This window comes from Mycena indigotica, assembly GCF_014461135.1.
Source record: "Mycena indigotica strain 171206Taipei chromosome Unknown Mind.scaff0012, whole genome shotgun sequence".
NCBI classification, from domain to species: domain Eukaryota; kingdom Fungi; phylum Basidiomycota; class Agaricomycetes; order Agaricales; family Mycenaceae; genus Mycena; species Mycena indigotica.
In genome coordinates, this window is record NW_023503011.1 from 2,137,793 (window position 1) to 2,160,575 (window position 22,783).

The 22,783-nt window shown below is 52.0% G+C and overlaps 2 protein-coding genes across 2 annotated transcripts; one reads left to right on the forward strand and one right to left on the reverse strand.

Annotated features, from left to right (window-relative positions):
- Positions 1–15,734: 15,734 nt before the first annotated feature.
- Positions 15,735–17,883, reverse strand: MIND_01245700 (uncharacterized protein; the record flags this gene model as incomplete). Its single annotated transcript, XM_037368943.1, has 8 exons — positions 15,735–16,301; positions 16,347–16,443; positions 16,490–16,665; positions 16,710–16,839; positions 16,884–17,128; positions 17,193–17,360; positions 17,411–17,489; positions 17,543–17,883. 8 exons carry the CDS (start codon positions 17,881–17,883, stop codon positions 15,735–15,737), a joined length of 1,803 nt encoding a protein of 600 aa, XP_037214911.1.
- A 1,126-nt stretch (positions 17,884–19,009) lies between these two features.
- MIND_01245800 (uncharacterized protein) lies at positions 19,010–21,191 on the forward strand (the record flags this gene model as incomplete). The annotated part of the gene is made up of 10 exons (XM_037368944.1): positions 19,010–19,252; positions 19,298–19,391; positions 19,447–19,498; positions 19,545–19,685; positions 19,729–19,939; positions 19,995–20,237; positions 20,281–20,395; positions 20,444–20,637; positions 20,687–20,815; positions 20,865–21,191. 10 exons carry the CDS (start codon positions 19,010–19,012, stop codon positions 21,189–21,191), a joined length of 1,749 nt encoding a protein of 582 aa, XP_037214912.1.
- Positions 21,192–22,783: the final 1,592 nt, after the last annotated feature.

The window sequence follows — 22,783 nt, forward strand, 5'->3', positions numbered from 1 at the left end:
TTTATATTGTTTTCTATGGTATTATCAATAGTGCTTTATGGTTTTATGATTGGTCTTTGAGTGTCTGGAGTAAGGTCTTTGGCCAGCAATCATCATCTTTCCAAAGACTGACACTGTCTTGGTAAGACCAAAATGGTCTTGGGAAAGCTTCCCAAGACGAAGGGACCTGCCTAGCCCAAGACCGCGGTCTTTGGCGTCTTTGGCGTCTTTGACATCTTTGGCGTCTTGCCAAAGACTCCAAAGACGCCAAAGACGAAGGTGTAGTTTTACTGATGTTTGTTGTAAATAAATGCACTAAATATGCCACAAGATACAAACAAGATGATAATAAGACCATACAATATATGTATATATATATATATACATCAGAAATAAGTGTGATGACAAAGTGGGGTAATAATAATGTGACACTATTTTTTTTTGACAAATATTTGGGCTTGAATGACATGTAGGCATTTTTGATAAAACATGGACAGGAAGGGGGTAGTTCTAATGAATACTATATTTAATACCTTAATACAGAACTTGGTTTCTCTGAAGGGGAGTAACGGAGTCCAAAGGAAACCAAGTGGCTATCACAACACTATATCAAAGTGAGTGACTACACATCTTACAGGCCGAATACAAGTCTGAATAACTATGTGAACTCTTGCAGATATGTTTGGAGGAGCCAAAGGTGATAAAGGCTCAAACACAGGGGGAGTTGGATAAGAGCAGAGCAAGGCAATGAACATTAATAATGAAACTGAAATACAGGAGTTTATTTAGAGTATAAGTATTTATACTAGGTGTCTCTGCTCTTATCCAACTCCTCCCCGTGTTCTAAGCCTTATTGCCTTTGGCTCCTCTGAATGTATCCACAGGAGTTCATGTATTTGTTCAGACTTGTATTCGGCCTGTGAAACATGTAGTTGCTCACTCCAATATAGTGTTGTGATAGCCACTCGGTTTCCTTCAGACTTTCCATTACTTCTCTTCAGTCTTTGCACGGCACTTAACAAGTAATAGTATTTTAATGAATTTAACTGGAAATAGGAATTTTTCACCACTTTTAATCGCATCAGTAGGTCACAGGATAAGCGACCATGGGAATATATTACCCGATATGGTAAGGGGAGGGGGGTTTTCCAGAAGGCCCTTGAAAAACTTTTTGACAGTATATCTGTTTTTTGAATAATGACACCCCCCTTGATCAGTATGACACTTTTGCTTGACAACAAGTCGATGATGACCACCAGCGCATCCAACCATCTTTATCTGGAGTCCCCCACTCCTTTTGACCATTAATTTTCTGCAAGGCAACAAGGCTGAGTTCTCTACCCCTGTTCCGAAATGTCTTGATGAACACTTTTGATCAATATGCTCCACATTTCTGGCAAGGGGGTCCTAGGCATGGTGAAAAAAAACTTTTGCTATACCAAAGTTTGGGGGAGTTTTAGTGGGTTTGAGGTTGTGTTTGGAGTATATGTGTAGCATTCTAGCATAGAATGCAAGATGGATACTGATTAGCCCCACTATTTGCCTATGGCAAGGCTCTCAGCAGTTTAGTTGGGCTGTAGACTGTAGTGTGACTGGAGTGTGACTAGCCTCACAATTTATCATTGTCATTTAATTATACATAATCACAGGAAGCCTACCAGTGACACTGTAGAGACTCAATTGCTATGTATTACTCAAAACTCAAAGTATTCTAATAAATGTGTCAGGAACGGGGCCGGCCCGGGCCCACGTGACGGTCTCCTGCCAGTCTGACAAGTGTGGGAAAGATGGTTCAACCCCCATAGCTGGGTGGTCGGCAACCAGGCAGCGTAGATGGTGCCACTGCTGCAATAGAGAGCAGGGTAGGGACAACTCGGGGCGACTCGAGACGCCCCGCTGTCACGTTGTGTGACAGCGGTGTCACAGGATACGAGTAGTCGTCTAGAGTTTCCTACCCCTGCTGAAGGGAACGAGTCCATAGCCAAAGAGTGCTGCCTAGTAGAGTTGGTGCCCAAGACATAGGGCAAGGCATAGGCTGGGCCAGTTGAACAAGCCGTTCGGGCGGGGCGTGACGTAACGCGGTCACGCCCGACGGTTCGGGGGTCGAGGGGGAGTCGCCCCGCAACAGGGGCTGCGGGCCCGAGACCCCTGGAGCGCTTGAGAAGGGTTGCCAGTCCAAGGGGCGACATATCTCCTTTCCTGGAGCAACGAGTCGCTGTGGCTCCTAGACACCGCGTGACGGCGCGGTGTGACGCGTGACATGCGGGCCCGATCGGGCCCGCACCCTCCCATCGCCCCGTACCAGGGGAACCCAGAGCTTGAGGCCAGAGAGCAGGAAGAAGTGGCTAGGACAAGGGTGAACATAAGAGACAAGAGCCTGAGCTGTCCAGCCCAACCAAGGGCTCAGGTCAATGAGGCAAGCTAGCCTGGAGTGTTGGAAGTTGTCTAGACGCCCCTTTCCTGGGGTATGGTCGCAGCAACCCCGCTCTAGGGGACCAGGCCGGAGTAGGGTTCAAAGGAAGAGACTTCAATGCTAAACCTAAGGTACAGGAGTAATACTCTAGTCTTTATATACTGTGGGCGCTAGGGGCCGATCGGGCCCGCTGAGGGTCGATCAGAAGGGAGCAGGGGATGTCTCTGGTCGTCCCTGGTCGCTCCGCTAGGAGCCCAGGGACCATTCCTCTGGAAAGGAGCCATGCCAAAGTCGACACTAAGGAGTGTTTGGCAATGCAACAGTAAGGAGCTCCCTCCTGGACCCTGTGGTTGTCTAGGGCCGATTGGGCCCGCTGTCAAGGGCGTCCGGCGGCGCATCATGATCCCTGATGGCGGGTCATGATGGCTTGATGGCTGACTAAAGCGCGATCCGTGATTATGTCCCTTCTCTGGGATATTAGTGTTGTTGCTCATTGCTTTGAGCTTGTGAATTATGAGGGCTTGCCAAGCCCTAGGGCTCTAAGGGTGGTGAGGGCCCGATGGGCCGTATAGGGCCCGTTGGCCCGACCCGAACCCTGACAAAATGTAACTGGAATTATATATTTTATCGCCACTGTTAATCACATCATCAAGTCACATGATGCGTGATCATGGGAATATATTACCCCATATAGAAAGGGGGGAGGGGGAGGGGTCCCAGATGGCCTGAAAAAAAATTTCGACGGTATATCCAATTTTCAAAAGTTGGGACCCCCTTGGTTTCTAGTACCCAATTGGAAACTCGCTGCTTCTTCCCTGGCTGGCAACGTCAGCACATTTCATCAATCCATTCTTTTCTTCAAAAATATGCTAGGAGGCCTTGTCCTCCAATCAATTAAAGAAATCTTATGGAGTCAAGCATGTGCCAGTCCAAATACATGTCTGAGTCAGTGAAAGCTTCAATCATTGGTCCACTGCAAGCCCAAGAATGACCCACCGATAACTATCTGCTGGAGACCACTGCACCGTCGCAACAGTTCTGCCTAGAGTTCATCTGCACTCGGAAGACAACCTAATGGGCCCAGGCTTCCCGTTTGCCCCCCGGAAGGACAGCTCCTGAGGAACAAATATGGACCCTGAGACTTCCGAGAGTGGACGGAAGGATGGTCGGTAGGCTGGTGAGGAAGCGGCAGGCCTGGAACGCTGTGTTAACATAACCCATGTGACAGGACGCAGAACAGTACCTCGCTTGGCTGGGCATCATTGGTGGGCTCCCTCCACTGCTCCGCCGCCCAGAAATGGAGGGTGTGCAGGTTTGGGAAGAATGCAATGATCGCTGACCAAAGTGCACAATCGCCGTCACACAACTCAACTACAGCGTGAGTTATCATCTGCGGAACATACCGTCCGGTGCGCTGCAGGGCAAATAGAAGTCTGTCGCTGCGTTCATTCCCAATTTTCAGAGTGCGCAGAAACGGGCGTGCATGGAAGGAGTGCAGGCAACATTTGGCAGACCGTGGTCAGCTCGCGCACATGTGGAAACACACAAGCTGGTTCGCTCGCAGCCAGCTCTGTGTCGCAGTGCCTCTCGATCATTAGCACGCACAGCTGTTGGAGTCCAGGAAAGGTACGCGGCAGGTTTCCGATGCCAGAGTGAGTTAACGCTGATAGACTCTTGATCCACAACATGAGATATCACATCCGCGGGAACACGACATCTTCGCGCGACAACCTAGCGAGACTGAGCAGGCGCTCGTCGATTTCCCAAATGAACTTGACGAGCATGGAGAGATCGAGGACATAAAGCCATGACCAGACATCCCGTTCTGGTCCGACTCTCCATCCGCAAATCGAAAACGCAACTCAGCAACGGGAAGTCGGACATCTGGCAGTGCCCGGGCAGCTGCAGGAAATGTGCGCTGGGCCTCCGATGAGAAGGAGCAAGCGAAGAGATGCAGCGTAAGCGGGCTGCGGAGCCGTGCGAGATTGACCAGGGCTGTGGGCGTGAATTTGAGGTCTGAAGCAATGAGTTGGCGAAGGCAAGAAAACTTGTCAATGACGGAGAACAGCAAGTCGCGCAGAGTGTATGCGCCCGTAACAGCCACGCTGAACTTGTCCTCCCACTCGTCGATGTCGAAGTTGTGTTTACAGGGGTCGTAGCGTACTGGGCGGGAGATGTGCAGCACACGGACATGCGGGGCAATGGCGGGGGATGTGAAGAACATGAGCTTGGTAGTGAAATGCGCGACCTGGGCTGGCGGTGGGAGGATGAGCGGAGCCTCTTCTTTGCCGAACTCGCCGAGCAGCAGATACGGCTGAAGCCCCAGCGTGGAATACAGGAATTGAAGAGCAACAAGGCGCAGGTGGCGGGAGGCAAGAGCGACACTTTTGAGTTCGTCGAATGGGAGAGCTCGAGGGATCTCGTGGAGGAGTTCGTTAGGCAGCATGGCAGGGAGACGTGGGCGGCGAAAGTGACCCATGAAAAGGAGAAGGATGAGATGGATGGACGATTGATCAAGACTGTCTCGCCCTTTGTTTGGCCCCTCTTGACCGCCCCACAACATGTTTCGTCACCAGTTATTGCGACTCACTTGATGACTGTCAGGAACAGGGCCGGCCCGGGCCCACGTGACGGTCTCCTGCCAGTCTGACAAGTGTGGGAAAGATGGTTCAACCCCCATAGCTGGGTGGTCGGCAGCCAGGCAGCGTAGATGGTGCCACTGCTGCAATAGAGAGCAGGGTAGGGACAGCTCGGGGCGACTCGAGACGCCCCGCTGTCACGTTGTGTGACAGCGGTGTCACAGGATACGAGTAGTCGTCTAGAGTGTCCTACCCCTGCTGAAGGGAACGAGTCCATAGCCAAAGAGTGCTGCCTAGTAGAGTTGGTGCCCAAGGCATAGGGCAAGGCATAGGCTGGGCCAGTTGAACAAGCCGTTCGGGCGGGGCGTGACGTAACGCGGTCACGCCCGACGGTTCGGGGGGTCGAGGGGAGTCGCCCCGCAACAGGGGCTGCGGGCCCGAGACCCCTGGAGCGCTTGAGAAGGGTTGCCAGTCCAAGGGGCGACATATCTCCTTTCCTGGAGAAACAAGTCGCTGTGGCTCCTAGACACCGCGTGACTGCGCGGTGTGACGCGTGACATGCGGGCCCGATCGGGCCCGCACCCTCCCATCGCCCCGTACCAGGGGAACCCAGAGCTTGAGGCCAGAGAGCAGGAAGAAGTGGCTAGGACAAGGGTGAACATAAGAGACAAGAGCCTGGGCTGTCCAGCCCAACCAAGGGCTCAGGTCAATGAGGCAAGCGAGCCTGGAGCGTCAGGGGTTGCCTGGACACCCCTTGCATGGGGATTCGTCGCAGCAACCCCGCTTGAAGGGACCAGGCCGGAGTAGGGTTCAAGGAAAGAGACTTCAATGCTAAACCTAAGGTACAGGAGTAATACTCTAGTCTTTATATACTGTGGGCGCTAGGGGCCGATCGGGCCCGCTGAGGGTCGATCAGAAGGGAGCAGGGGATGTCTCTGGTCGTCCCTGGTCGCTCCGCTAGGAGCCCAGGGACCATTCCTCTGGAAAGGAGCCATGCCAATGTCGACACTAAGGAGTGTTTGACAATGCAACAGTAAGGAGCTCCCTCCTGGACCCTGTGGTTGTCTAGGGCCGATTGGGCCCGCTGTCAAGGGCGTCCGGCGGCGCATCATGATCCCTGATGGCGGGTCATGATGGCTTGATGGCTGACTAAAGCGCGATCCGTGATTATGTCCCTTCTCTGGGATATTAGTGTTGTTGCTCATTGCTTTGAGCTTGTGAATTATGAGGGCTTGTCAAGCCCTAGGGCTCTAAGGGTGGTGAGGGTCCGATGGGCCGTATAGGGCCCGTTGGCCCGACCCGAACCCTGACATCACCCCCCCACTAGGCGAAACTCGTCCCGAGTTTTATCGTCCGATTTCCGTATTCAATTCCGAATTGTTGAGAAAAAAATTTCGTCATTCGCATGTAGATGCCTTCTCGTCGAAGGGCTTAGTCGATTCCTCTCTCGCGTCCAGGCCCCAGTCGCGTCCTCCCAAAGGATGATCAGACATCCTGACGCTCTCCTGGGTCTCCCCCGTTCCCCGTTCCTGGCCGAAGCGGAGGTGGTGGTCACACCCCATCCGGTCCAGGCGCTGCGCCTAACCTCCCAGCACTCCTCCCCATCGCCTGTTGCCCCAGGCGCGCCTTTGCGAGGGATGATCGGACATCCAGACGCTTCTGAGTCTCCCCCATTTCTCCCGTTCCTAGCCGCAGAGGGGACGATCGGACATCCCTTGCGGGCCAGGCGCTACTCCTAACCTCCTAGCACTCCTCCCCTACGCCTTGTGTCGAGTTGGGCTCGGCGACGGCTCGACGCGCGTCGTTCTCGGTCACGTGCTTCCCACGTGTGCGTTCCTCCTACTGGGGCGCATGTTCCCTGTCGTCACGTGCTGCGTGCTACGGGCCCGCGATGGCCCGACACCAGCGCCCGGAGCGGACGGGCCGGGTCTTATCCATGACATCGCCCCTCCCTTGGAACGACTCATCTCGAGTCGGCGTGGCTTGGTCGCCCCGGTTTCTCGGGGTGTTTGGTTGTTCACATTTTCCGAACACTGGCTTCCAATTACATGCTGAGCATTGGCTGCGCGTTTTTAGACCTTTCGTAGCTTCTCCTGTTTGCGTAGTTTCAGCCCGGTCCGGTCCAGTGCGTCCGCGCATATGCAATGTTCAATCTCGTTGCCAGTCGAAGCCCAGAGGCGATGGGGTCGCTATGACGACACCTAGCCATCCCTCTGTCCAGCCTCCAATTTTGGGGTGTTATTGTCCCCGGTTTTTTGCTGCCAGTGTGCAGCCACCCCGTTCCAGGGGTCATCGCTGTTTTGTTGCAGATTTGGCCCGTCAGTTCGTCAGGGCCCGTCAGGCCGATTCGGGCCGATGTGGGCCGAATCGGGCCGATTCAGGTCGTCGATCCCATCATCCTAGTGGTATGAGGGTTTGAATATCAATTCGCACGGTTTTGGGTTTGTCTGGTTGAAGGCCAGCGCCTTTGAACAAAATTTCCCATGGTTGGGAAATGGGTCACGTTTCGGGCACATGGGACGGGTCTCTTGCTAGTGAAAAGAGCCTGGGTCTGCTTCTTCCCCCAGCGCTCCCAGAGTGGTTTTCCACTCTCCTTGGCTGCTATAGAGGTTGGGACGGACTCAACGTTTCCCGTGCCTCAAGCGCCGTTCACCGGAGTGGACGCCCCATGGCAGATAGAAGTTGCGGCCCAGAAGTCGACATCTGGGGGAGCCGATATTCCTTGCCTCGGCACCAGGGTACGAGAATTCGAAAGAAGAGGGTATAGGGAAAGAATTTGCCAAGTAGGGGCGAAAGAAACAAAAGTTTGTGTTCGGACCAACGGGTCATCGGGCCCGTGGATTGACAGGCCAGACTTCGAGTCGGGCCGCGCAAGGTCTCCTAAGAACGCACACCAAGAACAAAACAGACGGATTGTCGGGCCCGCGAGTATAGCGAGCGGGGTAGATTTGAACCGAAAGGGCCCGTTAATTCGGTCCCTTGTCGTTGTCGGTGATCGAAGGTTCGAATCGGTTCGTTTCGTCGTTGTTAGGCGCAGAAGGTATTGAAGAACTCCTTAACCGGAGTGAACAAGTGGAGCAGGTTTTGACCTGTTCCCAGGAGTTTTAACGCGAAGGGGCAGACTCCTCAACCCATAAGACGAATGGAGCAAAAGTTGTTGGCTCCCAGGAGTTTCAAGACAAAAGGGATAACTCCTCAACCCATTGGACGAAGTGCCGACACATAGAGTGGTCGTTCAGCACAGAAAGGATTGCTCCAAGAATTTGAGCTTTCCAGAGAGCGCCCCACACTTGAAAGAAGGACAGTAAAGGAGGTTTAGCATTCTGTCAGGAACAGGGCCGGCCCGGGCCCACGTGACGGTCTCCTGCCAGTCTGACAAGTGTGGGAAAGATGGTTCAACCCCCATAGCTGGGTGGTCGGCAGCCAGGCAGCGTAGATGGTGCCACTGCTGCAATAGAGAGCAGGGTAGGGACAGCTCGGGGCGACTCGAGACGCCCCGCTGTCACGTTGTGTGACAGCGGTGTCACAGGATACGAGTAGTCGTCTAGAGTGTCCTACCCCTGCTGAAGGGAACGAGTCCATAGCCAAAGAGTGCTGCCTAGTAGAGTTGGTGCCCAAGGCATAGGGCAAGGCATAGGCTGGGCCAGTTGAACAAGCCGTTCGGGCGGGGCGTGACGTAACGCGGTCACGCCCGACGGTTCGGGGGGTCGAGGGGAGTCGCCCCGCAACAGGGGCTGCGGGCCCGAGACCCCTGGAGCGCTTGAGAAGGGTTGCCAGTCCAAGGGGCGACATATCTCCTTTCCTGGAGAAACAAGTCGCTGTGGCTCCTAGACACCGCGTGACTGCGCGGTGTGACGCGTGACATGCGGGCCCGATCGGGCCCGCACCCTCCCATCGCCCGTACCAGGGGAACCCAGAGCTTGAGGCCAGAGAGCAGGAAGAAGTGGCTAGGACAAGGGTGAACATAAGAGACAAGAGCCTGGGCTGTCCAGCCCAACCAAGGGCTCAGGTCAATGAGGCAAGCGAGCCTGGAGCGTCAGGGGTTGCCTGGAAAAAGAGCCAGAGGAAAAAGTGCTATTCAAGACACAAGTCTCGGAGATGCTTCCCAAAAAGGAAATAATTTGGGGCGCGAAATTGTGGACACCTGTTTTCACGCTTTTTGGGAATTTGTTCTTGGTGTTGGCTGAGCACCCCCTTTGACTTTTATATGAAGGGAGGGTCCAACCCCCTCCTTCTAGGCTTTATATCTGGCACGGCCTGCTTGCTCACCACACAGCTATAAAACAGCAATTGTTATATTCACAGTGGTCCCTGTAGCATGTCAGTATGTAAATAAGTGTTGTTGGATATAAAGCCTAGTGCACTAGAAGGGGTGACTGAGTACAGGGATCCTTAAAGTCATCTTGGAAAGTGTATCATGCATTGGGTTGTTGGCTCTTTTTGATTTTGTTGGCTCTTGAAGGGTGGTAAAATAGCTAATGAGAACTGGGAGATATCCTGGGGAAGAATGGTGTTTGTATGGCTGGTTTGCCAGACTAAGGTCTGGGAGTACTCTTACTGGCTGTATGGGCATTGTTTGCCATTAGTGAAATAACTGCCCTTTCCTTTGTTTGTTACTTTTCTTTTAAGCACATGGAGCATGCACCCTGGAGGAAAGGCCGCCTGTGGGGTAAGTGTGAAGTGTGTGCAGGATTAGGTTGTCCTGTTATTGCTTAGTGGAGCATAGAGAAAGGGGGAGTGCACTTCCCATATACTTTCTTTGTGTGTTGGGTATCTGCTAGGCAAAATAACCATCTTTTTTGGTTAGCTGGTACTTTAGGGCCAGTCTTTCTTAATTTGTGCTATACTTTAGGGCCAGCTGCTTACTTAAAGGCCGGCTCCATAAAAGACTTATATATATAATAATATCTAATGCTGGCCCTAAAGACTGACTGAAGTAACAGACTAACTAAACTGAACTAACTGACTGAATGAATAAATAAGACTGAATGAATAAACTAACAAACTGAATGAACCAACTGACCGAGTTCACTGAGCTAACCCTAACCCTGACTGACTGACTGACTAACTGACTGACTTGACTGACTTCATAACAACTTTGTATTGACTTTACACAAACTTTCAAATAAATGTTACCAGATTGTAGGGACCCTTTATACATGTTACTATTCAGTTTTGACTTCGGCTTCAAAGTTAATGGTTGACTCAGAAAATGCAAATTACTGACCCAACCCTGAGTTTTCAAAACAGTAATAGGGCTATATCTCAGTGAGTTCTTAGCCGTTCAGGATGGCTTATATATGAGCAGGAAGGTATTCAATGGGCCTACAAACTGGTCTTCAACATGAAGCCTGTTGTATACAAAACCACAGACTTTTACTACAGAATACAATTCAAGCACCAGATTGTTCGCTTAATTACTGGATGGTTTCTGGTCTGTTCATTGAGAGTCATATATGGTTAGAAAGGCATTTCAGAGCTCTACAAACTTGGTTTCAACTCTAATGTGGTTGACTACAAAACCACTAAGTTTTACTACAAGTCAAGGTTTATTGAATTGACTTCAAAATTGAAAGTCAACCAAATGACTTCAAATTGCACCAGATTGTAGAGCTTCATTAGTTGAATAGGTGTTCAGTTTTGAGCCATTCAAAATTTCTAATGGTTGGCCCGCAAAATGCAAAATACTTGCAAAACATCGACTCTTTTAAGATTCATTTACTTTAGGGCCGGCCTGGTTAAAAACAGTATTAGCGTTATAACCTGATGAGTTTTCATCCGTTCAGGATGCTTTATATATCATTAGAGAGGTATTTGAAAGGACTACAAACTGGTCTTCAACTGAAATCTAGTTGACTACAAAACTACCAAGTTTCACTACAAGATACTCTGGCAGTTAATTTCAACTTGACCAAATAACTTCATATTGCACAAGCTTGTAGAGCTTCAAAAGTTAAACAAGTCTTCAGTTTGAACTAATACAAAGTTTCTTCTGGTTGGCTCACAAAACGTGAAATACATGAAACATCGACTCTTTTGAGAATTGGTTACTTTAGGGCCGGCTTGGCTCAAAAGAGCATTAGCGCTATATCTCAGTGGTTTCTCATCCGTTTTAAACGGTTCAGATATCATTAGAGAGGTATTTTGGGGCTCTACAACTTGGCTTTCAACTGAAAACTAGTTGACTACAAAACCATCAAGTTTTACTACAAAACACTCTGGCAGTTAATATACATTACAAAAGTGAAAGTTAACCAAATGACTTCATTTTGGCTTAGGTTATAGAGCTTCATTCTTTGAGTAATTTCACAGTTTGGATCCTCAAAAAATTGTCACTGCTGGCTTACAAAACCACTTTAGGGCTGGCTTAGCTCAACCAGTATTAGCAGCACATCTTGGTGAGTTCATTAGGAAGGTACTCCAAATGCCTACAAACTGGTCTTCAACTGAAATATCGTTGATCACAAATCTACAGAGTTTTACTACAAACTACGCTGGCAGTTAATATTTGTGACAAAGTTGAAACTTCACCAAATGACTTGCATAAGTAGTCAACTACAAATTGTTGTGTATCCTCACACACCAAACCCGCTTGCCATCACTTGCACGTCGTTTGGGGATGGAAGAGCTGGTGATGGCGACGCTGCAGACGTGAAGGTGAAGGATGGCAGCGAAGACCGTGAAGGTGACGACCAATGCTGGCAGGTCGACAACGGCTTGCACATTTGGGGCTGAGCGAATGGCGATGGCGAGCGCACTGGCGGACTTGGCCCCGTCCGAGAAACAAGTCGAGCTGCGACAGGCAACCACACGAGGGACGGCGCGAGCATGGTTGTGCTGGAGAGCGTCACGTTGGAGGTATGTTGTTTCTTTCTCTCTGGTTTCGGGCGCTCACAAGGCACAGACGCCCCCGGCGAGCTCCACCTGCGCGGCACGCTCCTCGTGCGGAACGCCCGTTCGAGAAGCACGTGTTCGTGCGCTTCACGCTCGACGGGTGGCTCACCACGAGCGAGGTCGGGCGCGCGGTACCTCGAATCCACCACGGCCAGCGATCCCAGGCCAGGGTGGGACCGCTTCGGCTTCTCGATCCGGTTAACCGACTACCGCACGTGCAGAAGGGCCGTGGCTTGGTGGGCCGCGAGCTCGAGATGGTGGTGGCGCTTCTGCGTGCCGTGGGTTGCGGGGGGGGGCGGCGCCGTATGTGTGGTGTGGTGAGCGTTCTTTCTGGCTGTTGATATCTGGAGGGGCTGACGCGCGAGTAGATTCAGAAGAGCCCACGGAGAAGGAGAGGGAAAGAAGGTGGCTGGGCACGGGCGCGCCTGGCCCGGCGGAATGGTGGGATAACAACGGGGGGGAGGAATTATCGCGTTGGGTTCCGCGGAGAGCACCCCAGCGCCCGGCCCCTGCGACCACCACGTCTCCCGCGCCCGGTCCGCCGCCTACATCGGCGCCGCCTTCTGTCCCGACGTCGACGATCCCGTTCCCACGCTCCTCGCCGCAGTCCGCATCGCCCCTCCAGCCCCACCTCACGCTCCCCGTGGCCATACCGCCCGCCGCCCCCGCCGAGGACGGCGCACGCGCAGGCGCTCGCGGCGAAGCTCGGCCGGCTGAGTCTGCGGAACTACGCCGCGCCGACACCTGCGCCGAGGCCGAGTTCCTGGGCGGGGTTCGTGCAGTCGAGCCCGCCACGCGAGCAGTCGAGCCCGCCGCGGCTGTCGCCGCTGGTCATCACCGAGCCCTTGCCGGCTGCGAATGCTCAGGCGGGGGTCGGGCTGTACTGGCCGTGGGGCCGGACCGCGACGACGCCGGAGGTGGTTGTCACCGAGGTGCCCGAGGAGGAGGATTCTGACTCGGACCGCGAGGGAGATGGCAACTCGCTGCTGGCGGAGCGGCGGGAGGAGGAGACGCCGCCGATGTCGCCGCTCGGCGCGCGCGGGCTCGCGGGGCTGCTCGAGGCGGGCGACGGCGCGGGCGACGGCGCAGGGGAGAGCGGGGAGGAGAAGGAGGTCCGCGGCCCGCCGACGGGCGCGGAGACGAGCAGCAGCGTGTACCGCGCGTTCGTGCAGCAGTGGTGCTTCCGCGGGCGCGGCGTAGTCCGGCCACGTGATGATGATGAAGATGACGACGACGAAAAAAAGGCCCCCGGCCACTGACTGACCCGCATACCTTCCTTCCTTCCCTATGCGATTTTTGGCTGCATACATCGACCCCTGGTGTGTTATTGTTATATCCCCCACCCATTGTGTACCACCCCCCACTTTTCGCGCTTCGTTCCGTTCTTGTACGATACAGATGCATACACGAGAAAGACTGCCACGGACACGTAGATAGAGTGCGTATAGGTAGCTGGCGAATATAGAGTTGATTTGCGATTTTGGGGGCGTTTCAAGTTGAGTATGGTGCCAGGTGGGGCCGGACTGGGTTGGCGTAGAGCGCGAGATGGATGCTGCATTGCTGGTGGGTTAGCGAGTGATAGCTCGGTGCAACTGCCAGTGGCTGTCTGGTTTGAACTTGGAGGGGGACCTAGTACGCGTGGACGCTGGCCGTTCGCCGCAGACGTGGGCGCGCGCAGCATATGTATGCAGTAATCCACTGAATTTTTCATTCAATTACTGCGGTGCTGGCCATATATAGATCATTGCAGATATTATACCATACTTGCCAGCGCTGTAGGCGGGTGGTGTTACCGCTCGCATGGTCGTCGGTGGCCCCGGGCCCACCGTCCGTTCGGAGCGGGGCGCTGCGATTGGTCTAATCGCGACCGGATATGTATTTTTATTTCGTCCTCAGGCTCTGGCTTGTTTACTTGCTTGAATACACGGCAAGTACCTGGTGATTGGCCAGCATATGCATAGCTTAGCCTAACTTGTTGTAACTGACGGTCGCTGTGCGTTCGGCTAGTCGTGAATATAGAGTTGTTTGCCGTTTTGCGACTTGGCGTAGCGAAAGCTGCGGGGCACTGAATGAGAACTTGGGGTGCTTGGCGTGGCTTGCGGCGGCGGGAGTACTGCTTCACTGAGCTGGGAGCATGGTCGTGGGTGGCAGTGCCACCCAACACTGGGTGCCGGTGTCCACTGGGCCCTGGCATCGTCCGTTCAAAGCGGGCGCGATTCATATCGGATATACAGCGCTACAGTTTTTGTTATTTTTGTCTCCCGACTTGTTTACCTGGCGCGGCGTGTTGCTTGCGGACACAATTGGCGCTGTCGACGAATAACGAGCGTTGGTGAGCAGGATTACTTCTCGGTAACTTACCTCAAGGCCAATATCAGCTGACAATTTTGTAGTGACAATTCATCAGTAAAACTACATGTTGGTCTTGGAGATCTTTGGTCTTTGCAACAGATCTTTGATCTTTGAAAGTTGTCTTTGGTAGTCTTGGTCTTGGGAGGACTGGTCTTTGGTCTTGGAATGAGGTCTTGGAAATACTTTTCATCTTTATAACTATTCTGCCAAAAATACATTAAAAATTAATATATAATTTCATGTGAGTGGTGGTCAGCGTATTTGTTTACATAATATGAGTGGAAGCTATCAAGGGAAGCAGTGAAGTGAAAATAGGTAGGTAAGAATGCATCTCCAAACACAGGGATAAGATGTGCTGAGTGCAAAATGGTATCGACATGAATTATATCCAAGATACGCTCACCATCGTCGTTGAGATCCGGCTCAACCATCCACATGCCCACGTCAGGACAGGGGGCATCACCAATGGCGGAGAACCATGTGACCAAGGCACATGGATAGGCGACCCTTTCATGTTTGAAGGATATGAAAAGTAAGGCACAAGCAACAAGGAGCCCACGGAAGCCAGGCTCGTCCTCAGACCCGGCAACATATACGCAATCATACTGTGGTGCCCCTCCCGCCAAGATCGGACTGCCCAAATTCGTTCATGTAGTAGACCCGTCCCGTTGGAATGATCACTGGGCGCATAGAAAGTAGCAATGGCTGACGGAAAGACCATGACTGAGGTGGGGAGGGGAGGGAATTCCGAGGCATCAACAGTGGTAATATCGACCTCGGGATTGAGCTGGGTGTAGAGAAAACGGCGAATAAGTAGTGGCAGCTTGTCACGGATAAGACCCGGCCCGTCCGCTCCGGGCGCTGGTGTCGGGCCATTGCGGGCCCGTAACACGCAGCACGTGACGACGGGGAACATGCGCCCCAGTAGGAGGAACGCACACGTGGGAAGCACGTGACCGAGAACGACGCGTCGAGCCGTCGCCGAGCCCAACTTCGACACCAGGGGACTGGGGAGGAGTGCTAGGAGGTCAGGAGTAGCGCCTGGCCCGCAAGGGATGTGCGATCGTCCCCTCTGCGGCCAGGAACGGGAGCGAGGAGGAGGAGGAGAGGCCAGGGTGTCCGATCACCCCCCTTTGCAGGCCCGCGTATATAATGCGCGATAGTGTACCTTGTACTCTATCGCTTAGATCGTCTGAAGAACTACCTTACTCCGTGCGAGGAGACGCTATCGACTCATCGGGCCCGACACGACCCGATTCGAACCATCGACCACCGACTACGACAAGGGACCGAGTTCACAGGCCCTTTCGGTTTCGATCTACACCGCCCGCCGTACTTGCGGGCCCAACTATCCATCTGTTCTGTTCCGGGCGCGCGTTCTTAGGAGAAGTCCTTGCACGGCCCGACCCGTAGTCTGACACAGCTCAGGTCGATCGAGGAATGCGGCTAAAGCAATAGGGTCCCGGGGATATCCACGAGCTATAGAACGGTAAGCTTAGACATTGATTAGAGGTCATTCACATACTAGGAAGCTTTGCTAGATGAACCTCGCCCTCAATCTCAGGACTGTCAGGATTATCGTCATCGTCGGTATCATGAGCTTGAAGTCGAGCTTGAACCGCAGGCGGAAGCGGAAGTACAGGGTCAGGTGCTTGGGGATTGAGAATGCCACGTTCCTCAAAGTCAACACGTGTGGAAGCGAGATTGTCGAGTCGGTCATTGATAGTGAGCATCTGGCTCAGTGCCTCGTACTTGCTTGATCGACGCCAGGGCTCTTTAACGGCCTTGATATGTTTCGATTCGGTTATTGAAGAACAGAGACCATTCGGCGCAGCAAACTCCGTGATGAGTAGTGCATAATGTGTGAGCGCATGTTGACGAGGGAGATTGAAACCATCAGGGCATACACCACTTGTTTCAAATATAATACGCTCCTTATGATATCTGGTAAGTGCATTTTCGATTTCTTGCAGTGTCGACTCGCTGATCACATTTCGCCGCACAAGGTAACAAAAGTCGAGAAATGCGCTGAATGCACGGAGCATTTGAGGAGGAACATGGCCTTCAATTGCAGAAAGGTAAACCTGAAGTCATAAGTTCGGCGATACCTGGCTCAGCCTTGAGCTCACCTTCATCAATGCCTTCGAATCATCACCCGTCCATTGCTTGAAACCCCGTCCTTCAGGAAAGCGACGGATGCCAGGAAATGGTGGTACGGCAGCAATCCTATGTCGAATCAAACTACATCCTATACTACATCTAAAGCTCGTACCTCCGGTCAATATCTGCCATGATCTTGGCCGCTTCGGTTTTACCATGTATGAGCTCTAAATACTCCCTGACACAGGTTACAAGGTGGTCTTTGAATGCTCCCTTGATTACCTGACGTAGTAAGTCGGGGGAAAGCAGCTCGTAAATGTCTGCTCGGGGAAAGTCCCAGGTATAAGGCTAGAAGAAATCAGCATTAGCCTCTGTTCGCAAGGTGCATGCACTAGAACATCGGGAATGACACCATATTGGTCCCAAAGAGCCTTATGGTCGAAGGCATCAAAGAGATCCTCCGTATGCTGTTGTGTGCGTCGTCCGCCCTCACCATCGAGGTCTTTATTGGACGCATGACATCTGGGACTGATTAGATTGAATGTCATTCCATTTACAGAACTCACCGCGCGCACCAGCCCTGAACGACACAAGCTAGTAGCACTTGCTCGGGGTAATCAGCAATGTATGGACCGAGTCCATAAATGACACGACGATAGTGGCCGTCCCCGAATAAGACAACCTCTGGTGTTGTCATTGCGCCCTTGAGTGAGGAGAAGATATGACGAAGGGACGCGTGAAAAAGTTGTCGTCGGAAAGTACGGAAATCAGCCCCGTTTTGGTGTTCTCGGTCAGCTAGGGATGCATCAAGCTACGTTTGCACCCAGTTGTCACGACTCGCCTTTGGGGATTGCCAGAAAGCCTATGAGACTGACTGCATTGCGATGGGCACGTCGAATGGTGTTATAAACAAGCCCATTGGACACATAAAGCGGGTAGAAGTCATTTTGGCCTGTGGCGACAGATGTGGTCGTTTTGTCGCTTCCGCCAATGACAGGAACGAAAACGGCACCATGGGTCTGTGGATCGGTAGCAATCTTGTCCTTTAGAACTGTTGTCAGAGCCAGCATTGTAAAGGGAAAAAAAGACGCACTGCTTGGCGCCAGGCCCACTGGCCCGACATGAAGTCTTGATAGATGCGTTCGCCGTTTGCATCATAGACACGTTTGGGACTGAGGTCCAGCTCGTTCTTGAAGTCTGGGTTGCCGAGTTGCTGCTGAAGAACCGCGAGGATCGGAAGTACACAGTGTACTCCTTTTTCTTCCAGGTCAGCGCATTTGGGGAGTTGCAATCATCTTCTCCTTCATACGAGACATTGAATGCCTGCCATTGAATATGGCCCCGCTCTGTCGCATCGATAGTCGCATACAGTTCGTCCGCGTCGGCGAATGGCGCGTCACCGTCCTCCGACGCAAGAATGTCCATTAGTTCGTTGATTTCGCCAGCGGACATCTGGACTTTGCGGTACATGAAGTCCGCCATTCGGAACTGTTTAAGCTTGTTGTACGGAGAGAAGTCGTCTGGGGGAGGGAATTGTTTTGGTGGAGGAGGGCTGCCTGTTTCCATCGTGATCGCAAGACCTCCATAGCTCTCCCACCTTCGTGACGCCCCATGTGATAGGTCGCAGGTTCGATCCCCGCCCAAAAATCATATTAAATCCCTTTTCGGCGGGGAAGGACCACGAGGGGGCTCGGCTGCAAGCCTTGTCAGCGGTTGTTTAGTTTAGTTTCTGAAGATGCTGTCCTTTGTGGTCCGGCGACGGTTCGAATCCGCCGCGCTTTGTTTTAATTTCTTCACGATGGCGGCTGAATCACGTGTTACACCTCTTTATTTTGTTTTATTTATTAAAGTATGTGTATAACTTGAAAAAAAAATGGTGGCTCCGCGCAGCGGGCCTCGCGGCGAGCGCCTGCCCTGCGGCGAGCACCGGGTCCGGGGTGGAAAACCCCCCCGCCCCGCCGGCCGGCGCCACAACCCGCAATACCAGTGAGGGACTCAACAAAGGCTAGTTAAGTGGATGTGTTGATTTATGTGCATTTATATATTATTTCTTGGCTTACAACTCATTGAGCTTAAAACAAATACCTCGGTTGAGGATTGAACCGCCGACTCATCACGTGCACCGTCACGAAGGTGGGAGACCAACCGATTTCGGCTGCCCTGGAGAGCTATCGTCAGCTAAGACCAAAAGATCAAGCACTTGTGAACGCACCAGTGAGATGTGGGTGGAAATCCACTCGTGAGTTCGGAGCAGCGGTTGCTGGATCTGCATCCGCCCTCCCAGCTCCATCGTCCATCGTATCAAGATCGGGGTACTGCCAGCCAGCTTGAGGGACCTCGTTCGCGTTTGCCTGTGATGGTGGGCGAGGATGAAAGGAGTGCCATGTATTAATATGTTGTGTGCGACCAGATGCATTGCTGAAGGTTCTCCGGCATCCGAATGGGCACGGCAGCCGGGGTCGATTAGGAGCCATGGAGGGAGTGGTCGAAAAGTCTCTAAGTTATTCCGGGGATAGACGGCCCTCCCAGGCTCCAAAGACCTTGCCCAGAGTTAAGATGTACGTTGGGCGGCAAATCCGGTGAGCGCGTGTTCTTGCCCCGTTGTCAACATGCACTTGCCGCGGCCGTGATCAATGATCATGGCGGTGTTTCGTCGCCTTCTCTTCTGCCTCTCTCCACCGTCGACCGCCCAATGGCTACCCCCGTCCAAGCTCGACGACAAAACCCTCGAGCTCCAGACGCGCCGCCTTTGCACACACGAAGCGGAAACAAGCACCATGCAATACACGGTCCGCCCACCGTCCGTCGGACCCGCGAGCAAGTAGAGGCGGATGAGGCTGCAGCTAGGGTGGCGCACGACGAGGCAGAACGACGTAAGCAAGCTGCGCTTGCGCGTGTCGCAGCAACGGAAGATGAGAACCAGGAGGAGGACAAGGTGTGCTCCTTTTATGTCATGCGAGCTTGCTAACGGTCGTTTCAGCGGCGCCGGGAATTGGCGAAAGCTGGGGCTCGCGAGAGGACGGTGCCGGTCCAGCAACCCGCTTCGTCCCACAAGAGCGTTGCTAGCGATGAGGGTAAGCTGCTTCAGTCGTCTAGTTTGTGCCGATTGCTTTGCTGAGCCCACACTAGACGTCGACATGCGCTCGCTTGATGACGGTAGCGGTAGCGGGTCGGAGGACTTGTACGAACCGCCCATTGAAGAAGAGCAAGAGCTGGACTCTGAAGAGGAAGATGAGCCGACCAAAGCGCCGAAGAAACCAAGCAAGGGCACCTGCACCGACGTTCAAGCATTGCGTCAAACCCAGGATACGCACCGGGACTCCAGACGTCGGAGGAGGAGGGAAACGAAAGGCGGGGAAGGATGATGGGTAAGTTCCTTCAATGTTTAGGCTGCGCTGACTGTTGCTCCAGCCTTAAAACGAGCAAGCGGCCAAAGGTCGTCCTGAAGAAGGCTGGTTTGGCGCCACCAGTCCCTGCGAAGCGGCAGCCTGCAACGTCACCGACACAACTTGAAGACGGGGACTCAATGTTCCAGCCCGGAGGGCCCGCGCTTGAAGACGGACACGAAGGCATCGAGCATCCCGCTCGTAAAGGACCGAGCAAAGGCCTCCCGAAGATTGATGTGCATCCATCACTGTCAAGCATCGTTTTCCTTCTTGCTCTCACCTGCTTCCCAGTCCGTCAAAATCTCTCAAAAGCAACTTCGCGGTGGAGGCGGCAAATGGACAATTGCTCACCTACCTCCCAACGCGGAGCCCTTGTTCACCCGCGTTTTCATCCCGCTAACTAAGGAGCAGATTAGCATTTCGGAATCAGACCCGTGGCTCAATCTGGGAGTCGCTGACATGCAAACTGTCATTGACCGTGTCTACCCGAACGAGGGTTTTATCGTCAAGCCCAAAGAAGCCTGGTTTCATCTGGTAAGCTCTCGTTCACATTTGGCCTAAGCTCACGCACCCTCAGGTTCACTATCGGGCTGTCGACTACCGGCGAGGATTCCTCGACCAGGCAAAGAAGGCATTCGAGTTGCAGCTCGAGAGCGGACGGGAGGCCATCGCAGAATATGAGGCTAAAGCTGGTGAGTCAGCGTCCAATGCGTACTTGTATTTTTGCTGACAAACTGGAGCGGCGAAAGCAAAACAAGACATCAACGGAGAGGATGAAGGGGACGAGGATGCCGACGAAGGCCACGGTTTGATTCCAGTCGATACCCCTGCCGGCGTTGCAGACCTCGTCGAGTACTTCCTTACTTCAAGTGGCGACGGCCATTCGAAGGCTTTCCATTGGAATAAGTGGGATGAGTCTCAGGAGAGCTGCACGGTGTCGTAGAATTGTCCTTTTATTTGTTTGCTAACTCGCTTCTTGACAGGGCCTCTTTGAGTCTTTCCTTATCAAATATACGTTCACATTTCATCTTATGTTTCTCGACACAATTCCACATGAATATCGCCAATCTTCGAAACCTCCGTATGGTGCCCTCCTCCTCTCGATTCAAGCGGTACGTGTCTCAAGCAGACTGTTACATCACTAATCTTGCATTGCACCAGGTGGAATGTGTCCTTCAGCGTTGGACAACTGGTATTTATGTTGCACCGCCAAAAGGGCACAAATATGAGTTTTCGACCGACAATTGGGGCGACGCTGTCGAGACGATTGGTAAGCAACGACGCAAGATCCGGCGGGCCACGAAATACCTCAAGACACTGCAAGCGTGGACGGAGGACGAGTGGGAGGGCTATATTGAGTCCGCTGCTGCCTTCAAGGTGACCAAAAACCGATGTAGTCATAGTCGGTCATCAAGCCGCGTATCGTCGAACGCTCCTGAAGAACTAGAGGATGAGGAAGAGGAACAATTTGTTATTTCACGTCGTTAGTTTATATTGTTTTCTATGGTATTATCAATAGTGCTTTATGGTTTTATGATTGGTCTTTGAGTGTCTGGAGTAAGGTCTTTGGCCAGCAATCATCATCTTTCCAAAGACTGACACTGTCTTGGTAAGACCAAAATGGTCTTGGGAAAGCTTCCCAAGACGAAGGGACCTGCCTAGCCCAAGACCGCGGTCTTTGGCGTCTTTGGCGTCTTTGACATCTTTGGCGTCTTGCCAAAGACTCCAAAGACGCCAAAGACGAAGGTGTAGTTTTACTGATGTTTGTTGTAAATAAATGCACTAAATATGCCACAAGATACAAACAAGATGATAATAAGACCATACAATATATGTATATATATATATATACATCAGAAATAAGTGTGATGACAAAGTGGGGTAATAATAATGTGACACATTTTTTTTTGACAAATATTTGGGCTTGAATGACATGTAGGCATTTTTGATAAAACATGGACAGGAAGGGGTAGTTCTAATGAATACTATATTTAATACCTTAATACAGAACTTGGTTTCTCTGAAGGGGAGTAACGGAGTCCAAAGGAAACCAAGTGGCTATCACAACACTATATCAAAGTGAGTGACTACACATCTTACAGGCCGAATACAAGTCTGAATAACTATGTGAACTCTTGCAGATATGTTTGGAGGAGCCAAAGGTGATAAAGGCTCAAACACAGGGGGAGTTGGATAAGAGCAGAGCAAGGCAATGAACATTAATAATGAAACTGAAATACAGGAGTTTATTTAGAGTATAAGTATTTATACTAGGTGTCTCTGCTCTTATCCAACTCCTCCCCGTGTTCTAAGCCTTATTGCCTTTGGCTCCTCTGAATGTATCCACAGGAGTTCATGTATTTGTTCAGACTTGTATTCGGCCTGAGAAACATGTAGTTGCTCACTCCAATATAGTGTTGTGATAGCCACTCGGTTTCCTTCAGACTTTCCATTACTTCTCTTCAGTCTTTGCACGGCACTTAACAAGTAATAGTATTTTAATGAATTTAACTGGAAATAGGAATTTTTCACCACTTTTAATCGCATCAGTAGGTCACAGGATAAGCGACCATGGGAATATATTACCCGATATGGTAAGGGGGGGGTTTTCCAGAAGGCCCTTGAAAAACTTTTTGACAGTATATCTGTTTTTGAATAATGACACCCCCCTTGATCAGTATGACACTTTTGCTTGACAACAAGTCGATGATGACCACCAGCGCATCCAACCATCTTTATCTGGAGTCCCCCACTCCTTTTGACCATTAATTTTCTGCAAGGCAACAAGGCTGAGTTCTCTACCCCTGTTCGAAATGTCTTGATGAACACTTTTGATCAATATGCTCCACATTTCTGGCAAGGGGGTCCTAGGCATGGTGAAAAAAAACTTTTGCTATACCAAAGTTTGGGGGAGTTTTAGTGGGTTTGAGGTTGTGTTTGGAGTATATGTGTAGCATTCTAGCATAGAATGCAAGATGGATACTGATTAGCCCCACTATTTGCCTATGGCAAGGCTCTCAGCAGTTTAGTTGGGCTGTAGACTGTAGTGTGACTGGAGTGTGACTAGCCTCACAATTTAT